General features: G+C 41.2%; 1 protein-coding gene across 8 annotated transcripts in view; it reads right to left on the reverse strand.

The window, feature by feature from the left end:
* Positions 1-560: 560 nt before the first annotated feature.
* DUSP16 (dual specificity phosphatase 16) overlaps positions 561-21,569 on the reverse strand; it is an 87,421-nt gene continuing 66,412 nt past the window's right edge. For 7 of the 8 annotated variants that reach the window (XM_025213461.1, XM_025213459.1, XM_006031791.3 and 4 more), the window contains 4 exons: positions 18,945-19,108; positions 14,881-15,040; positions 11,107-11,230; positions 1,824-6,246 (listed from right to left, as the gene is read on the reverse strand). In XM_025213461.1, coding sequence (XP_025069246.1) covers positions 5,064-6,246; positions 11,107-11,230; positions 14,881-15,040; positions 18,945-19,108 — 1,631 coding nt within the window. In that variant the 3' untranslated portion in view covers positions 1,824-5,063. Of the gene's footprint in view, positions 615-1,823; positions 6,247-11,106; positions 11,231-14,880; positions 15,041-18,944; positions 19,109-21,569 lie in introns of those variants that run through there. The other variant, XM_025213458.1, reaches the window with a different exon arrangement.

The raw sequence follows: 21,569 nt of genomic DNA on the forward strand, positions 1-21,569 counted from the left end.
TACCACTCGTCCTGAAATTTGTTGGGCAACCTGGTAGGTTAATCAGTTTTAAGTTTTTTGCACTCCACTGTACCAGATTTGCTCTGCATTATATATCTGTTATGCAGTGAACCACCTTGCAGTTGGCCATTAGCTGAAACTATGTAAAGAACCAATGCATTTCCTAATTATTTTAGAAGTTCGGTGGCACTGTGAGGCGGCAGAATTGAGCACAATATTAAAACTGGTTGGTGGTGGTAGATGATATAACTGACAATATTTGTCTTTTTTCAGCACCTGCTGCCAGTGTGCCAATTAGAGATGGTTTTGGCTGTCTTCCTGATAGCAGGGGTGCTTTGGGGAGAGGAGCAGAGGCATGCAAAGTTGGTGAGAGGAAGGGGAGAAAGATAAGCCTGCTCACTGAAAGCAGACTCCTCAGAAATAGACCTTAAAAGGGAACAAGGAGTACTTTATTTTTCTATGTCTATCAGAACTGGACTGATTGGGGCCAGGCTGAAATGGAGACTTTACTTAAAATGCAAGACCTTGATGCAGTCTAGTGTGATGTTACATTTACTTACTTTCTTTTCCCCTTTAGTAGACTTGAGCTTTTATTCAGCGCTTGTGCTTGCTTTCTGTAAATGAGACAAAAGGTTATGCTTGCTGGTCACTTGTGCTGTTGGTGGGCAATTGTGCTGTTCTTTAAATGAAGAAAAGAGTGATAATTCTGGCTTCCCTTTCCTTCTGCATCTTTTGTCCATTAAATAAAGATCTGCAGTTTATACTATTACTTTTAAGTTTTGGGATTTAATGAGACATTACTAAAAGCCTTGCAAAAATGGGTTTGTAGTGGCAGTAGAGAGGCAGGTGACAGTGCTTGTTACCAGCTTGTGGGTCAAAACTAGTTGGTGCTGTATTCCTGTACAATCTCAGCTTCATCAAGAGACATCAGCACACTAGTACATGTAATAACTCTCCATGCTTAAGAGGGACACAGTAAACATGCCCACACTCCCTTCAACTGCAACTCCCCCCTCAGCATGTAAAGTTGGTTTCTCCAATTACCGGCACTGTTAGACTCGAGTTCTTTCTGCTAGCTTTGTTTAGCAAGTAAAGTTTGTCCCTGTAATTTAAGCAGTTTGAAATATTTGTAAAACAGCTGTGCTGTTGCCTTGCAGCAAACACTCAGTTGATCACTTGGGAACTGGATTATTGCCTTGTAAAGCAGAACCACAGTACAACTGTGCTTGATAATAGCAGACCATTTAAAGGTTAATGCAGAGACAGCAACAGCTACTGTTCGAATTGGGAGAAGGTGTGATGAACAGAAATAGGCAGGGTAGGGTGACTGAAACTGCAGAGTCACTTCCGATTCCTGGGGGCTACTAAGCTCAAGGAAGGCAGCTAAGTATTTGTTTGGACACTGCAAAAAAACTACCCATTAATTCATCACTATGGCTGCTGACAGATGTGAAACCCCCCCCCCCCCCCCAATAAATAGTGCTTTCCTGGAAGAGGAAGTGCGTTAGTTTGACCCGGCTGCCCAGTGGCTATGGATCACGCGCTTCAGTGGGGCTTTTTGGTGTTTTTATCCAAAGCTGATTCAATCAGCTACTAGATAAAAGCGCCAGAAAGTCCCACTGAAGTGCACAATCCAAACAGATGCTGGCAAGCCAGGCTGAAGTAACATGCCACCTCTTCTAGGCATGTGCTGTGCTTGAGCGCAGGGGCACGCTGAGCTTAAAGTGCTGTTTTTTTTGGGTTTTTTTCATGTTGGTAAGCAGCCTACATGACAATCAGTAGCAGCTACAAAGAGTGGCAACATACCATATGGACACTCCTGGTATTGTATTTTAAGCTGGACGTGGCATGTATGTTCTACAGCTGATTATAAACAGCTCTTCTCAGCCATTCTATATAAACAGGTACCACGTCCAATTTTATTTCATCATAACGTACAAGTAATGCTCATAACACAAGATGAGAAACTCACACCTCTTTGAACCATTTAAACAGCTTGCCATACGCCAAAAGAACATTATATTCAAATTAAAACATGTACACATTTCTTCCCCCCATCCTCCACCTCACTTTCCAAACTTCTTAAACCATTTCCAGCATCATTCAGGTACAAATGAGATAGGGTACCAGCCACCCACAGACCAGACAAGCTCCAGGCTCTCTTCTCCACCATGTGCTTAAAAGGACCCAGCCTACACAAGTGCTGAGCCTTTAGCACCCTGTCCTTGCTTCACCGATTCAGAGGATGCTAGAAATCAAGAGAAGTCAAGCCCAGATTTCAGCTGCAAAAGAGTTTTTCTTCTCTGTTAGGGATTTCTTTAAATACTTTAATTTCTATAAATTGTGCACATACAGTGTGTGTACAGGCTAAAACAGTTGTCAGAGTCATTTTCACTTGATATATCAGCATACAGTGGCAATATGCTTAAATGGAGAGCCAAGACCCGTCTTACTTTGCAATGTGGTATCAACCTACCCCTGACCCAAACCACCCTCTCTCCCTGCATTTCATACACATGGAACAAATGAATCTTATATGTTCAACCACTTCTGTTGCTGTCTCTCTTGTCTCTCTCATGCTCCTTAGGATCAAGTTAATCAACTTTGTAGCTTTCTCTCAGTACTAGTTTTAAACAGTCCACCATAGGAAATTGAAGTCACATCCTAGCCACAAAGAGAAAAACAAAAAACAAAAACAAAAAAAACCCCAAAACAAAACCATGACAGACAGACAGACAAAATCCTGTCCTTTTTTCGATATAGTAAAACCTGAGATTTGAGTCACCATCTAGCTACACTTACAGTAAAACAAAACAAGCCGCTGACTTATTTAGGGCTTCAGTGACTACCAGATCTTTGCTGAAAAAACCTTAGCCAACATCTTCAAAAAGCAGTTAAGTCATAGTTTATTATACTTGTTTTATATTTTCAGCTGCCTGCACTGAAATTGTACAAACATTGCAGCCCACATCTCTCTCCTGCCCCTCAACACCCACAATGCCACGTATGCACTGAAAGACACTGGCAAAGATATAAAGAATTATCATGTGTCAATGCAGGACTGAACAATGAAGCATAATATTGGGCCTCTGTTGTTGTTAATTCCTCACAAGATTTACAGCAACTCACAGAGTGGCCTGGGGAAGTGGCAGCCAGCATCCCACAGGAATCATGGGCTGGAGCAAAAACAGTGGTTTTTCTCCCTTGCCAAGCAAAAACACAATGCTGAAGGCACCCTGAAAGTGTCCCTGCCCCCTCTGCCAGCAGGGACATGTCAAGAGAATCCCTAAATGAGATATTCTTGATGCGTCTTTGCCTCTAAAAAGAGTGACCAGCCAGCAACAAGGATGGCAGTCTCAGGGTCTGGGATCCTTACCATCAGTAATACCATATTTTATTAGCACATCAGGGAAAAAAAACAAAAAACAAAACTAGCCTTGGGACCCAGAACAACACTGGCCCAATGGGGACTGCTTTAGGATAGAGTGCTGGAAGTAAACACATTTTCCATTAAAGAAATAACATTTGGAGGGGGCGGGGGCGGGGGGGGGAAAGAGCTTAATGTTGTGTTCTATCCTGGACCATTCAGGCTAGTAGGGCTTCTTTCTGTCAAAATACAAAAAATTGGTATTAACAACTGAAGTCAGTTGATATGACGGACTGAGGATGTGCAAGGGGAGTTTATCCACGTAAAAATCTTTTGGGCTTGGGCAACATTGTGGAATACATTGCCCACCTCCTAAACAGTGTGGGAGAAAAGTATCAACCTTCCCCTTCCCTCCTCTATTTGCACCCAGCATTAACTACTCTGCCAGCCACCAAGTAATTCAGTTCCTTTTTCTAATCTCACCTTTAGAGATAAACAGGTCTACCCCTCAAAAGCCAGTTTTCCAATGTCATATCCAATGTCAAAAACCCCTCTCTATTTTTCATTTAAAAATCAAGAGGGTAGTTGGCCTATTTTGAGAAGATGGATTTTTAACCACTTTTCTCAGCTAACTGAAAAACAAAAAAAATCCTGTGCATAGACAGCTTGAAATCAACCTCAAAACATGGCTAGTCATCTACTTATTCACATTGCTTATGACCCAACACCCAGAGGCCAGCAATTATGAAAGCCCTAGGTTTATTTTTTGAGGTACTGTTTTTTCCCCCCCCTCTACAGCAGCTCCCTATCCAGTCACCTAAATCCTGTCCATTAGAATGATAGTTACATCAGTATGTACATTGTCTCAACTTGGTTTTCAGACCAGCCTTACTGTGATTGGTCACTTATTTTTTTTGGATTCACTACTAGTCACTGTCCTGAAGAAAAATAGTCTCCCTCTAGAAGTTGGCTCAGTCTCAGGGCTAAGGTGCATTGTTGAAGATTTGGGGAGCAGGGGGAGAGGAAAGAACTAGCTTTGCTTTTTAGTAATGTGTCTCAGTGGAGCCAAGGAGATGGCCTGCTGCCAAGAAAGCTTCCTTTGAACAAAAGGGTTTCAAGGATGTGCAATTCATCGCATATTTAAAACAAAAACAAACAAACAAACAAAATCGCTTTACCTGTTAGGCAAACAAACAAAAATACCAAAAATTACCAAAAAACCCCCAACCTTTTGAAACATCTGCCCATCCACTTTTAGGGGAGGGGGAGAAAAAAAGATGACAGTCAGACCAGATCCTATTCCACCAAATAGGCCTAAGGACAATCCCATTCCATCCCTCTGGAGTCCCTGCAAAGCCATTACCTCATCTCCTGTCATAATACACCATCCCCTTAGGAGTGAGGATGATGATGATCCACCCACCTTTGCATTTGCAATATTTCTAGAGAATTCAAACCTGGTGGAACTGAATCCCACGTAGGCACCCACCAAGTGGAACGTGATCTGGCCGTTGGCTCCCCAGTGCGGATATTAGTTTGTTATATCTTATATAGATAGAAATCTATTCACTGCCGTCACACTGAAGCCCCACTCCTTTTTAACCAAAAAAAAAAAAAAAATTCAGATTTACAGGGAAATTATTTTAAACAACAAGGACACCAACTCAGCTATATGGTCACGGCTGCCTGTCATTGCTCAGGACACTTCAATGATTTCCATGCTGCCTGAAAAGCTTGACTGGCTGCCCACTTTCCCCAGTTCCTCACGGGATCTGGTGTCTGACATGATGCTCTCCCCAAATTCCATCTGGCAGCTCCGTCGCTTGAACTGCTTCTCGAAGGAGCTCTCCTCATGCCAGCTGCGCCTCGAATCACCTCTGTCACTCTGTTTCTGCCTCCTGCGCACAGCACAGGCTTGGTCGCAACCAGTGGGCAGCTGGCTGCAGCTGTAGGCCGAGTAAGTGGCACTGCTCCCATATAGAGCAGATGCTGAATAGAAGTGTGAGGCTTCTGTAGCGAAATACCAGCTGTTGGTGAGGGATGTGGTGGAGGTCTGAGGTGGTAAGATATCAGAGTGCCAGCCTTTGAGGCCTAGCCCAGCAGCAGACTTTGCCAAGTGCTGCTGACTTGTGGAAAGGCCAAAGAGGAAGTTTGTTCTATAGTTGTCTTCCATGCTCCCACTCCGATGCAGTGGGTACAGAAGCGACCGCTGGGCGGTGCTGGAGTTGCTGCTGGGCCTTCCCATGTGCTGCCGCTTGTTCTGGCTGTCCGGCTGCCAGGCATTCTGGGATTTCTCAGGAGGATCGGCTTCCTCTTTATCAGGGCTGGTCTCGGGTGTCTGCTCCGAAACTTCCTGGACAGGGGAGAACTGGCACGGCTTGCTGCTGCCGTCTAAAGCCGTTGAATGTTTGTAATACTCCAGAGCATCCTCTGACGAGGCAAAGCCCTGCACTGATGCAGTCACACAGCTGCTGCTTGTTGAGTAGGACACTGACTTGATATCCAAAGAAAATGAGCGCTTCAGTTTATTGCTGTCCTCTACCTTGTCCAGAGACACGTGGAGTCCATTTAGGCCCTGTACCAGCGAGCTATCCTCTAAAGACACCAAGTGCGAGCACGAAAGACTTCCGGAGTCCAGTGGCTTCTGTTCTGCAGGCCCAGAGGTAGAGTTAGTGCAGAGCTGAGTAGGGGAGGCGCCACTGCTCTGGCCACTGTCTGGGATCAGTCCGTGCTCGCTGCTTTTTTCCAAATGCAACAGCTTCAACTTGCTGACTGGGCCAGGCTGCCCAGCCTGGGTCTTTATCTTCCTCTCAAAGTCCAAAAGCTGACCCAGAAAATTGAAGTTGGGGGAAATGGTTGGTCTTTTCTCTTTCACAAACCTAGAAAAAGGGGGGAAAAGGGGAGAAAAAAAAAAAAAGAAGGAAAGAATTATTTTAAGACCTTTCTCTTCCCATGAAGCACTCCAGGCTTATAGCTCTGGTTGGGTCCTGTTCAGGTCCTTGTGTTCCAGTTCAGTGGAATGCAGGTATTCAATAGCTGGGAAAGCAAGGAGAGCAATGGCTTGATTGGGATGACTCAAAGGCAAGCAGCTAGATACCTCCCACAAATTTTTCCTCACAAATTAGAGCACTTTTCTCAAAGGTTACTGGAAGAGGGAGAAGTGGGGTTCTTCCTTGAACCCCTCCATTATACATGAGGCATAAGAGGAATGAAAAGGAGTCCTTGTATTTTTTTTTTATTTTTTTTTTTAAACTTTGGACTTTGCAGTTTTGACTACCTTGTTTGTTTTCTGGACTTAGCCTCAGCCTTTTATAAAGTAAGAACATTACCATAGCAGCTATAGTCCTTGCCAAAGGCAACATGTACAAGTGTAGAACAAGAAGATGGTCCTTTCCACAAAGAGCTTACAGTTGAAAGAAGTAAAAAAAAATTGTGCAAGGGTTTGTCTACATTACAGAGGCTGCTGCTGCTTCAAATAGCAGCACTAAGCAAGCTCTGCCAACAGGAACTTTTCTGCAGCTCCAGCTATACCAGCTGCTGTCCACACTAAGCATTTTGTCAGCTGAGCTACATGGAACACAGGACATGATCTTTTTGCACTGCTGGCTAATGGAGCTCTGTTAACAGAACTCTGTAAGCTCATTCTTTCTTCTCTCTTGCAGATCACCTCTTAATACTCCCAAGTGTTACATTACAGGTACTTCACCTGACTAACATTAGTACTTCCCAGCCCTTGGTCTCTTTCGTTTTGGGCGAGGCTCATCTATACTGCAGCATATTGGAGCCAATTTCTGCCAGGTAAAAAACTAGTGGGTTTCTACAATGCACCTAGTCTCCTACATGTATCCAAATTTAAGAATGCAACATGAAGAGTTGTGCACTGGCATCGGACAAAGAATTTTACTGCAATAGATTCCTCCTGATTTGCTGATAGGCACCTCTGACCCATCCCTATTCAGAAAAGAGCTTAATGCTTCTTTAAGTTCCATTGAAGTCAACAGTGTTTAAAGTACATGTGTACACTTAAGCATGTATTTACATTCTTTGTTGAAAAGGCATGAAATTACATATGTACTTGAAGTCCACTGCTGAAACAGAGTCTGAAGGAAATGGTTTTCAAACTTTTTGGCCATGTACCCTTTCCCTGCATAGACCACTGTTTGTTATCCCCTATGCCCACTGCCTCTGCATGTTCATTCCTTAGGAAGAGTCAACACTGACCTCAACATGTGGCACCACCATTACTTACCACAAGCGGACCAATCAGAAGCTCTGCTGCCACTATTAAAATCCAGTTTGAAAACCATTATTGTGGAAGCAAATACAGGAACATCTTGACAACTCCTTTGATTTATGCATTATAAGTCCAGGAATACTACCCGTCTTTCCTGGGTCTTTTAGTGTGTACACACAATCCATGCTGGAGTGCGGCAGGTAACAAATGGACTAAATCCTGAAAAGCCAGTATAAGCAGAAGCAGCAGCCCAAGAAACATGGTTGCAGGATCATAATATGCAAGCAGTGTGGGCATGCATGAGGGAATATAAATAGCCATTAAAGGAAAGCAAAAATATTGAATCCCAGGATTTTCCTGGATTTAACACAGGGATGAATCATGAAGAGCTAGTGCACCTCAGGGGAAGGTTATATTTTTCTCACCCATGCATGTGTTACACACTTATAGTAGGCCACTTAGAAAAGTAAACACTCTTGAAAGCTCATTGTTAAAATGTGTTTTGCTTGTTTAACATATCCATTGGTAGTATATGGATTTTTTCCTCTTAGTCTGGCTGGAAGCCAACAAGAATTTACACAACCAAATCACAAGATCCTGCTGCTTTTAAAACACAAAACAACCCCCCCCCCCAGTTTTTGCAACTAACATCAATCAGACGGACAGGTCATGAGAAGGACTGAACTGCTTGGTTATAGCTTGGGCTCTTCTTTCCCAATACTCTAGTGAAAGTAGATGAGCAAGCTGTTTGGACAGAAAGGGCAGAAAGGATGTACAAAACAGCAGTTGAAACTACTGCCACCACTACTACACACTGTTTTCTGGTGGATGGAGAAATTCTACAGCAGAGGCGTGGTGGGGGCTTGATTCTGCAAAGATTTCTGTAGCTCAAAAGCTGTTAACAAAGAACCCGGACCATTTATTTTAGTGTCAGAAATTCAGCCCCTAGCCTTCATTCCATCTTCGCACCAATTGTTTTCCTTTCAATATTCGTTGTGCTTTATGGAAAAATTAAGTATTGTAATTACAATAGCTCCGTCCAGTTACATTATCATTTCTACCCCATGTACTGCCTAGAGTCCCTAATATACCTCTTTCAGAACAGGATTTATCTTTAAAAAAGTCACTTAAAAAGAAAATGAAGTTATTACAGGTTCCTCTGCTGAGTCGACCTGCTAGTTTTTATGGTTTTAGAAATACTTTTCATTTGAAAAGAAACATAAAAAGAGCTTCTCTAAGCAAAGGAAATGGGTTACATGTACTCAATTTTATTTCTTCTTCTATATAAATCAAAATATACAAGATAAAGTGGAGAGAATTTTTCTCTGATCTTTCACTCATTGTATATTGTAGATGTTGTTTGAAGAAAACACTAGAAAACTGTTTTCAGATAGGAGTGTTATTTTGTTTGCTTGCTACCTCTCACTAACTGAGAAAATAAACTAAATGCCTACAACATCCCCCCCCCCCCCCCCCCCCCCCAACAAATGAGTACATTCCCTGTGACTTCCTTTGGTATAGTCATTGAACGGTCTATCACAGGAAGAGGTAAATACAGTGAAATATAAAATTCTAGCTATTGTAATATTTTTTTCCCCCAACATTTTCCATGCAGTTCTTTGGTAAAAGAAACAATCACCACACAATTGAGAGTCCTTTTCCACAGTCTTGGTGACAAAGCACTGAGACTGACCAATTGGAATTCATTTTAAAATTCTCTGAGAAGTATTCCTTTCTGTTGACAGCAAGTGCTTTTCATCATTCATAACTACCTCAAAACCACTATCACAAAAATCTGATAAGCTGCCAGCAAAACAGGTAATCTACTGAACATAAAAAACAGTGTATTCTTGTGCTCACTTCCTCCCCAACTGCTGGTTTTGTTCATCTGGCACCTGTCATTTGAACTACTTTCACCACATGTAATGAAAGTTCCTTCAAAGTCCCACCAAACAAGGGTGTGCTGCACGCAGCCAGATCTTGCATGATATGTATGCCTCTATAGACTAGAGACCAGCTCTTGAAAGCAAACAGTCTCTACCGCACATAATCAAATGCATCATTTCCAGAGAAAATTCCCTCATTAGAATTGAAATTATTCTTAGATTTTCAATATCTGTCTTTCAAGTCATAGCCATTATTAGAAAACACAGAGATATAATAGGGGTGGTGCGCAAGGGGTGGTGTTTTATTCTTTCCTGGTCATTTAAGTGTCCAGACTTAGACATCTACACACAGGTTGCCATTCTATTCATAGACATGTAGAGGACAGAGAGGGAGCAGGTGCAGAAGCTCTCTCCCATCTTTTTCCAAATAGTTGAGTAGCTAGGTTACTCACCTGGATTCAAAAACCCTCTGGGTGAAGGGGGCCTAAAACCCAAGGTCTCCAGCTTCCCAAATAAGTGCCCCAATCATTGAGCTACGTGGCAAATAGGGGCACCCACCTCCATATCTTCTACTCTAGGCTAATTCTTGTAGATGCAGGTTTTGGGTGACTCCGTTTCAGAGTATCTAAGGTTGCTATCCATCTACCAAAGGCATACGTATGGGCCTTGGTTAGTACTGTACATACTCGGTGAATAGTCACTTGGACACTTAGATGACCAGGGCAAGAAACAGAATGCCATCCCAAGGTGCCCCTCTACCTGCACTGTTGCAGCTGTTCAAAATACTATTCCTTCTGGTACCAAGAATGCTATCAATGATACCAATATGCTTACAAGCAAATAAGAAGAAAAAATAAGCCCCAAAAGGGAGCACAATGGGCTTGTCCAGTGAAGTACAGAATTGTGATAAAAATGTTCAGGCCTTCAGGAATTTATTGTAAAGTGTGAACTCTTTACAATAACTGAATTACAACATTGGTCATTTCTGCAAAGTGCACTCAGTTCCAAAAATCTTTGACTCCACAAAGCCAACAATAAACTCAACAGATTTCTAAGAGATCTGAGTGAATTTTCAAAGAGCAACAATTAACTTTTCAGTTTACTTAATTCCTAGAAGACACTGGCCTAAAGACATTATCTGAGAGTCATCTAATGCTAGCACTAAGATCTTTGGGTTTTTTTCTTAATGCTAGAAGAGTGAACAGACCACATAAGCTACACTACACATTAGATTTTTCCTCTTACATTAGAGTGCAGTGGCTTACATTGGCACAAGTTACAGAAATGCTGATTTACAGGTTGTTTACTCAGTCTATACTTGGCTATTATGCATTTAAAATTTTCTACCCCCTTATTGACTCCAAGTACTTATTCTCCCAAGACCACATTCTGTGCTCAGGAATCATTATGAGGCATGTATTTCATTTATTTTATAAACCTCTACCGAGATAAGCCCACAATAGTCTGTATTTAAAGTAATAGTGACCTGAAGCATTCTTGGACCAAAAGCAAGTGAGGCATAGGATGAAATAAAAATGTCTCCTCCTTACTTAGGATTTAATAATTTATCTTGCATTACCAACTTAATGATTCTCATAAAAGGGAAGTTCTCTCTTTACCTGTAGGCTTCATCTAAAGACATATCCATCCTCTTCATGATATATGCAATAGCAATTGTGGCCGAGCGTGATATCCCAGCTAAACAGTGCACCAAAACTCGCCCATTTGATGCTTTTGCTTTCTCTGTATGGGGGAGAAAGGGGAGGGCCAAAAAAACCCAAAACAAAACAGCTGTCAGCATGAAGAGCATTACGTTGTGCTAAAACCATTGCAAAGAAAACATACAACTTTAAAATTCAACACTTATAGATTCCATCGAAGCTTCAAACAGAAATCAGCATTGCTATAGTTTTCTCTTTCACTGCACGTACACATACTGACCTCTTCTTGTATTAGAACGGTTACTTTGCCGTCACACCATATAACACCTGTCATCTCTGTGTGCACATTCAATCCTTGGAAGGGCTGTGGAAAGTGTTTATTCCCTATTTTAAAACACCAGCAAAAGGAAGCACATGCCAAGGAAGCAATGTGGCTACCTTCAGAACGTGGGGCAGCATTTAAGTGGAGAGAGCAAGTCACACATGCAGCTCCCTTGCTTGTTCTAAACACAATACCTTCTCTCTTGTCCAGAATTTCTCATGAGCAATAGAGTTGTTGGCAACTGATATTGTTCCCATTAACTTCAAGGGGTGATTCAACATTGATCACATTACCAGAAAGAGCAGTCTTCAGACATGAAGAAAACAGAAACACTGTAGTATTTACAAGCAAACATGTTTTGGGTGGGTGACAAAATGGTAAATAGTAAGACAAGAATAAAAGGAGGAGCCCAGAAGTTGATGACAATACTTTGAGTTTGCTTCAAAGCTGAAAGTTTACATGTGAAGTAATTACTATCTTGCAATATTTGTATTATGTTTTATGTACTGTATAGTGAACCCTGTTTAAGATGGAACCTGTATAACCTGCTCAAATTAGAAAATTTCTATAGTCCTAGCATGCCATCCCAGCTGGAAGGCTCCCTCTATATGACTGACACCGGTCAAGGCGGAACCTATTCCCAGCCCTGCACAATTCCATCTTAGCCAGTTTTCACTGTATTTCATTGCCTGTGTTAAACAGATGTGCAGACAGTAAATCAGTTTAACTTTTTTTAGTCAGGTTAAAGACTCTCATTTATCATATTGTTATAAAAGCTGTACCAGATTATTCACTTGTTAAAATGTTATTACAGAAAAAGCTGTGGTTAAGTTTCTATCATTAGTAGCTTTTGAATAAACTTATTTTTAGGAAATCCTGAATTTAGAGCCAAACATGAGCCAACAGCATCCCACAAAGGGATATTTATATAATGCTATGTAGGTATTAACAGCGATTGTTGAGTCATTAGCATTTAACTCTCCTTTTCCTTTTATAGTTTTGCTATCATTTATAATAATGTAGAGCCATTAAGCTGGTTTATCAAATCTCAATAGCTGCTTCTGCTTCCAGTACCTTAAGCAGAAGTACTCAATGAATGAGAATGCTGGTGGTATTTCTCCTTCCAAAGCTTACCTATTAGCTGGTATTTTCTGATGGCTGCATATCTGCATAAGTGTCAGGAGGTAGGCCAATTCCCAAAGCAATCCTTACCTAGCCATCCCCCAACAACACACATTTAAAAAAATTTTTTTTGTTACTGCGTGTGGCATTGCCTTGTATGCAGATATATATCATTTGACTTACTGAATGTTGCTGGATTCTGTGTTAACTAGCCACTCCAGGCTTCTGTTCCGTTTAATGTGTAGTAATGATAGTAAAAGCAAAGCAAGCAAAATGTTTGAATGCATGGGAAACAGAACAAAAATAATGAAATCATCAGTGTGCTGCTATATAAACTTGATGGTGCCTGGAGTACTGCTCCTTGTATCTCTAAATAAAAACAGCAGAAAGAAAGAATCCACAGATGGGCAAAGAATGAGCCTGGAGTCATGAAAAGACTTCAGTAGCAGGAGCAAGCAAAGCTGCAGAACACTTAGTTTAGAGAAGAGGTGAGCAAGAGGAGTCACAACAGCAGTGTACGAAATGATTGCAACCCTTCCTTGTTGCCATAGCAGTGGCAGTGCTCTCCTCTCCCTGCCTATTAATTATGGCATGCGATAGGGCAGGGGTGCTCAACCTCTGAGCTGCTGGCCAAATCCTGCCTGTGGAGCCATGACACCTGGCCCATGGGGGATCCCTGAGGGGTTAAAGAACTTAGCAGCAGGGAGCAGTGAAAGTTCTACAGCTCTGGCTACAGCCCTGCTAGGTCCATTGGCCACACAGCGGGATCAGGATTGCCCACATCCTGACGCATCCAGATCAGACTGGACTGGTGCCCACCATCAACCTGCATGTCTGGATTGGGGGTGCTTCATCCCACCTTATCCAGATTGGGGCTGGGCTGCTGCCACTATCCCCCACCACCCTGCACATCTGGATCATGGCTGCCTTGCTATGTCATGTCCTGCCCCACCTCACCCTTGCATTGGGATCAGGACTCGGTTGTTCCCCTGCCCACCCTTGCATGCATCCAGATCAAGACTGTTCTACCCCATCCCACCTCTACCCTCAGCAGACAAATAAAGTCAGGCTGTGCAACACCCTGCAGCCAAATCCAACCCATGGAGAAACATGGCACCATCCATCTGACCCATGGAATGAAAAGGTTGGGCACCAATGCAATAGGGTGTTCCTAGCATTTTAGATGGTGTTCCTTGTAGCCATGAGGGTTTATAGTGGTGATTTGGGGGATCCCTTTGGTTAACCGCTTCCTGTGAACACAGCTTCAGAAGGCACCGCCTGGGCCAATGTTCCTAAAATGGAATCTAAAATCAGGAGCTTCCACTTACCTTCTCTCATCACACCAAGGATGAGAGGGCATTTAACAAAACAAAGACAACATGTTCAAAATGGGTGGATCACGCTCAAGACATACACAAAGGGCTCCTTAGTGAGAGACATTGCCACAAGGCATTACTGAAGCCAAGAGTAGAAAAGGAAGATTCTAATGAGTAAGAAACATTAGAATAACGAAGATAAATTGTGCTGTTCTATGGGAACAATCACTAAATAATGGCATTTAAAGGAAAAAAACATGCCCTGATGAAAAATCTCATACATGCCTCTGAAAGTGGGTGGGGATAAATGCTTCAGAGACAGGGGAACAAATTAGATCAGCTACTGTATTGACTCGATGGCAAATCCTTTGGGCACAGCAAAGCTGAATTTCTAAAAAAAACCAAAATGAGACTTTTCTAGTTGTTCAAGTTCACAAGAAGATCAGAACATCCATTTGTTCATTTTTTAAAAATACTTTGGCTTCTAAAGAGTGGCCAAGAGTTCACTAGACCGTGTCAAACAATTCACTGAACATGAGAAAGTGACCCACACATATCTTTACTTCAGGCCCTTAAAAGCACCTTGAATTAGTGTCTAGCATTAACTCCAGGGACAACCTGTTGCATCATCATAATCTAGAAAAATGGAAGATCAGAAACCTTGATTTTACACTCCCTTATTTGTTTACCAACTTAAACTTACACAAATAACAAATACTTCATTTAAAATCAGCTTGTGATTGCTAACAACATTTACAGCAGCAAGTAGCCCAAGATCTCATCATAACAGTCCCTTGGGACAACCATAAATAAAAGGAAAACCAATTAAAATAGCACTTCTTTTTATATCTCCCATGAATAATTCAGAACCCAATGAAAATTGAGCAAAGTTTACCCTAAATGAGAAAGAGAGACTTTCTAGCAGTTATAAAGAGAGGATCTTAAAAGAGGCATTTTGTCTAAGCTTCTTACCTATAAAATCAACTGACTTGTCCAACCAAGGCAAAATTCTCTCACAGAAGCTGTCATTCACTGGCACTCTCAAGAAATGGGATTCTGGGATAAAGTCAGGCTTTGGACAAGTGTTGCTGGCATTTAAAACATAACCAATATCATTCTGCTGCATCAGCTCCTGTAAAAGTAGACAAGAGATCAAGAGTAAAAAATTAAAGCCACAACTCTAGTACATAAGAAAGTTAAACCTAGTAGTTCTAAGCCCAAATCTACAAACTAGCTTAGAATTCACATTTGCATTGTTCTAATGGTCTTCTAGAAGCAGTTATTCAGAGAGACCAAGAAAATGTTCACTGCTGGTAGTTAGTCTTGCAGAAGATTTTTTTCTTTGAGTGAGAACTCTACTGTGTTTAAGAATGGGATGATTTTCATAAGGGAAGCTGACATGATTATTTTCTATTTGTTAATACATATTCTGCTGTTCTAAAGAATAAGGAGGCATTAACAAGAGATGTGGAATTTGTTGCTACCCTGGTTAAAATTCTCTTCTCCCTTGATGGCAGAACTGGCACTGTTAACACACTAAAAGAGCCCTGTTAAAGCTCTGTGTAGGTCAGTGCCCTACCAGTGAGGGCATGATGGATAGGATTGAAAGGTATTAAATAAATTGGATCACTCTGTGCTGCTAAAATGATATGGAAAATAATCTGTCTGAATTGAATGAAAAATTAATGCCTTGACCAATGAAACAGACACATCCCCCTACCCATTCACATTAAATTTTCTTAAGGGTACAGGAAACAGCTCGCTGTTTCTGTTTGCAGTCTGAAGGCAAGTGACGTACAATGTACCTCGCTTATACATAGGAGTCTACCTAAGTCGAGGCAGCTGCCAGCCAATTTCACAGGCAGACTCTGGTCCTGGCAGTCATTTTTGCAGGCAGAGCATGGCAGGCCCCCAGTGTGTCTGATGGACTATGAGGGCTTTCCATCATGTGGCTGCAGCCCCTACTTATACAGAACCCCTTGCAGAAGCTTGGGTAACTTAATTGATGAAAGTCACCCCAACCCGCTATTAAAATCACAGGGAAAAGATGAACATATCACCTGCATACATGTCTGGAGAACCAGGCCAATTGCATGGTCAGGAGGAGGGAGGAGATGAGCAGGGAATGGTGGAATTGTAACTGATGGGTGAATGTGGACAAAGCTCTGAGTGGCTTCTCTCCTAGCTTTTTACCTATAGCACTGATGGGTTACACAGCTGGCATGGAATTATATGCAAATGAAAATGGGCACAAAAAAAGAAAAAGATTTCCAATCTGATGTGCACTGGGTTGGGCTTTCAAATGATTCCCAGAGCTGCAGATTATAACATCATAACCAGAACAGGGACTTCATTGTCACCCAAGAGGAAGAAAGGATAGGAGGAAGATTCAGAAATCCTAAACACCAACAACCGTGTGGAAAGACAGTAAATATTCTATTTTCAAGCTCTACATTCTGTGATTTGTTTAAATCTCAAAATTAATGATGCCCTAAAAGGCTATATTTTTTCCAGGAAATTAAATCCAGGTTTAGAAAACACAGTGATGGAAGCAGCAAAGCCTGGGTGGTCTCCCTTATACTTAAAAAAAAAAAAAAAGTGAGTGAGTCACTGATTTATTGAAAGTGTGGAACCTCCTCCTCCATTTCCAGCATTATCCCCTGCTAGGACCATTACAGGCCAAGCAAATGCCAAAACTTAGCGTGTCTCAGAACCAGATGGATAGGGTTAGAGCTGTAATCCCTTTGGGAGCCACTTGATATAAATAGGTGAGACATGCTCAACCCCTTACAGCCAAGAACAGCACCATGTATCAAAATACTATAAGAACAGAAGAATCTCCAACAGTAAATTTGTAGCAGGAGGGGAAAATAGAACAAAAAAACTCAAAACCCTGGGCTGCTTTATACAGGCCTGTGAGCACAAATAGTCACACATTATAAAATAGATAAATAAATTACTGTGGACAGTACTAGAAATAAGTTTGTCTAAACTACTAGATGCTGCACAGCAACAATATATACAAGTTTTAAAAAAGAATACAAGCAGTCCTTGACTTAAAATGTTTCGAGTTACGTTTCACACTTACAAAGTTTATAAATTGACACACTGTTGTTTTGACTTTACAATGCTTGATCGATGCCGTGACATGCCAGCAAACAAGTTTGCTGCATTGCCCATCTCCCTGGAGAATGTCTGTCCAAACTTCCTTGGACACTTTCTTTAAGAAAGAAGACAAGACTGCAGAAAAACCTACAGCCAAGACTCCTGAGAAAACTTGAGCCAAGAACCCTTCAAAAAGCCCAGCAAAGTCACCTCGAAGAAGTCCTTCCAAATCAATATGAGTGCTATTTACAATATAACTACATTAATGTAGCTGTATTACTTATGTATAATTGAGTACAAAATTCTGGGTTATTTCTGGTGAAAATGAGGTATCGGGCCTTGGTTCAGGAACCAATCCCCCATTTATAACATTGTTTCCTACGGGAAAAATCAGTTCCGAGTTACAACATTTCGACTTAAGACGCGGTTTTCAGGAACTAATTGTGTCATAAGTTCAAGGACTGTCTGTACCTAAAAGGAAAGCAATGGCCACTGACTATTCTCCATACTAGCAGTTTAAGTTCTGGAAGAGAAAAAATAATGAAATGCTTACACTGCAATCTAAAATACCTTATTAAAACTAGGTGGAAAAGGGGTGAGAAATAGGAGAAACTAGAAAGAATCTGATTATGACAAAGTGATTAGATTTTGATAAAATTAGATGTTTTAACCCCAGAACAAGAAACATCTTCACACACAAACTTTTAAATGTATTTTAAAAAACAGGAGAGGGGGGAAAACCCTAAAAGGAATCCCTTGCTTTTACGAGAATGGTCTCATATAAATCTCCTAAATATAAAACTGCCAGATGCAAAGAAACTTTCAAAAATTTGGAAAGGTATTTTTTTTTTTTAAAGGTTGAAACTGAGGATGGTAAAGAAGTCCAAATGTGTATATCTTTTGTGGTGTGAGCAAAGGGATATACACCGAGCAACAGCAGACCTGGCCAGTCCTGGTGTAAACCTTTGCATAAGTACCCATGCAGAGAGGCCCAGAAAAACTGGAGCTTGAGAATGCCTCAGTATAGATCAACATTTTAGAGCAGTGGGTGAGGTATTTGCGATGTGGCTGCACCAAGGGCCCTCAGACCCCTTTTGGGAGGGGACAAGACTGATGGCTGCCAGTGTCAGAGGAAGGGGAAGAAGAGAGCTTACCTCCAGTTGTGGGAGGGATTGGTAGCTAAGTGCAGGGGAGGGAAGGGGATGCGTTTAGCCAAGCTGCATGCTGCTGATCACCCATGCCACAGACCTGATTCAGTTAGTTTGGGGGCATTTAATATCACAAAATTATGGAGGCTGCTTTTGGGCTTTTTTCACATACTACAATGTGCTCAATTTTAGGCCAAGAGCTATCAGTAGACATATACAGTAATAACCAAAGTCAGGTGCTTCAAATCAACTCCCCCTAGTATTTAATTAAAAAAAGCAAAACAAACAACTCACAGCCTATCTCCCCTCCCACCAAAAAAAAAACAAAATCCCACTTAGCATGAGATCAGTGGTCTTTTGTGCTGCAGCAAGCATTGACACTGTGCAGTATTAACAGCTTGTCAGAACAGAACCAGTTGGAGTCATGCTCATGAAACTGGTTAGGCCTTTGTTATAATAAATTAATAACTTCCTGTCAACTGGAAGATTTCTGATGCAGGTATCAGCATAAGCAAGAGAAGACCAAGTATCACATTACAGAGCATATGCATTAATTATATTAATTCCGTGTCATCAACACAACCCACAGCTGATAGAGATCAAACGACAGAAGGCTTGTTATTTGGATTTACTCCAAGTGTTTTGCTGTGGAACCGATACAACATCACAAAGCAGCAACACATGGTTATTTTGGAAAGCACGATCTGTATTCTTTTAGCTACTCTTCCCATTCCCAAAGATTGTGTATCCATGGCTGTAAATAATGCATATAAAAATGCCCACCTTGCTGAGGACATCTCGCTGACAACCAAGATAAAGATGAGGCAAAATTCTAGTTGGCCCAATGTTAGAGACTGGTAAGCAGGGCTGAGAAATACAAGTAGGAACTAGAATAGATTTTCCTTCACAGAGGCCAGGGAAACAGCTGGAGAATTCAGCAAAGCCACCTGAGAAAAGCAAAGACAACATTTTATTTCTTTGAATATGATCAGTAACATCAAAGTAATACACCAAGAGGACATATTCTGATACAGCCCAATCCTAATTCTCAACAAAAAGAATACTCAGATTGAGAGGGAAAAAGGAAGGAAGGATGGGCAGGGGGCAGGAAAGAAACAATGGGATGCAGGGAGATGCAAACTAGAGGCAAGTTATTACAGCCACACAAGTGTCTTTTGTACAGCTGCTGTAACTGCAGTTTGCTTTATTACTGTCCCACATATCTACGCCAAGATTATAAAAGGCTCAAAACAACTCAACATTTTTCTCCTTCTTAGGACTTAAGGAACAGGGAGTAGGGCACCTCCAATTTTCATAATTTATTTGTAGAGCAAAAATAAATTTCCCACTCGACATCAGAACACTTAAAATTAGCAATGACATTCCTCAAACCCCTCAAAGCTCAGTCTTTAATAATTTACTTCAGTTGCTGTCATACAAGTGCGAAAGGAACAAACTATCACATCAAAGTTCTATAGAAGAAAAAAGCCTTAATATACACTATCTCAGTGAGCATTTTTTGATCATAGAATCTTTCACTGTCCTATTCTTGTGCTGTTAAACCCCCCCCATAAAAGTCCCATTGCAAACCACCAGCAAATAAAAACTTCTCAGAGTCCATCCATTAAAAAGTGTGTGCGTGCACACTTTGTATAAATTACAGACATACACACTATATATAAAAAAAAACTTATACATTGGGATTCCCCTGGCAGTTAGTCAAGGCGCTTATCACTCCACTACTGACACCCAGATGGCCTCTTTTGCATAAATTTAGTTCTTGAGTTCCCATACAAGATACAACTATTCTAGCATTCTTATTAATATTTGAAAATAATGAAAATTAACTATATTTAAAAACACTCAATTCATGGCTGAATCACTACACATGTAGGCATGCAAACATAAAAAAACAAAAACAAGCCATTTCTACAGATAAACACGTGTGTAACAATTCTATCCATCTATGGTCACAGGATAAATATAGAGATCATCTGATCTCTATGTTTATGAGGGGCAAAAGGTATTAAGCTTACATTTTAACAAAGAAGAGTGAAGTTATATATTTCTACCAGATGCTTTCTAGCTATGATACTTAGATACTTTGTAACAAAGAGATGGGTAAGCAATAAAATAGAAGATTAAGAGACATTGTGGAATCTCCGTCTTCGGAAGTTTGAATTACAGGCCTGATATTTGTCCGAGATGGTTTAGATGAGGATGATTCTGCCTGGAGCAGAGGTTGGACTAAACAACCTCTCATGATCACTTCTGCCCCCATTTTTCTACACTTCTATTTCCTTTCAGCCCTATAGAAGTCACTCCTTTATTTTATTAGGCATGAAATATTAGCTATAAGATATCCCAACACCTTTCTCTCTGGAAACACAATGACTGAGGACATAAATAGTCTCCAAAATATTACTCATCATACATGCCACTCTACAACTAAGCATGTTACACACAAATACAAAGAGTTTCATTGCTGGTATTCTAGCTTCCAACAGTAGGACTGGGTCACAGGTTGGACTTTTTACTCTGCTGGCTCCTAGAGGAAGTAAGGAAAGATTAGAAACATTTCATAGCACAATAATTTGGGGAACCTGTCTGTATTCAACTTGGGAATTTCAGCTAGTTTTACCAAAATGACATCTTGTTAAATGCCTCAATATGTAAAGTCAGCAATGAACTGACAAGATCCCCAGCAAAAGCTGCAGAAGTCATTAACCTTCATGCATGATGTTAGGCTGAACAATGCCACGGACAGTGCTAGTTATTTTCAGGTAGTCTGAAGGAAATGGGGTTTAGAATTCAAAATTACCTAAAAGACCCATAAAGAGGCTGGATGGTAGGCATTTTTTTTTTTTTTTTTTAATGGCAAAAGAGTCAGAGATGCTCATAAAAGATAAAAGCAAGCTTAGATAGAAAAAATATGCTTTTGTAGCAGGTAGATCTTTTTTGACTGTGGGCCCGGACCAGGAAGCAGCCTGTAGACAAGAGCTCCCATAATTTGAAGGAGACACCATGTCCTGGGTTCTTGGGCATAAAGCAGAAGTTCTCCACAAGAAAGATCAAGAGTAGCAAGGAAAATGAAGTAAGGGAACGTGTACAGGTGTTCTACAGTTTTGTTTAGATCTGTAGATGTCCTGTGTTGTCTGACAATGAAGAGCAACTTGGCTTAGAACCTTCCCAAAGTCTGCATGTGAGCTAAAGAGATGTGTCCCTGGAGAGGTAAACCACAGCCCAGAGTGCCCATAAGGTCTGACACTAAGAAAGTGAGTCCTTAAGCAACTGATGTGCCTCTAAGTGGGAGAGTGCTGGTCCTGTTGCCTGAGGCAGCTAAATTCAAGGCTACACTTTTATGAAGACAACAGTGTGTTGGCCAAGCAGAATACCAGAGGCGCCATG

This window comes from Alligator sinensis, unplaced genomic scaffold (assembly GCF_000455745.1).
Source record: "Alligator sinensis unplaced genomic scaffold, ASM45574v1 scaffold91_2, whole genome shotgun sequence".
Taxonomy (NCBI): domain Eukaryota; kingdom Metazoa; phylum Chordata; order Crocodylia; family Alligatoridae; genus Alligator; species Alligator sinensis.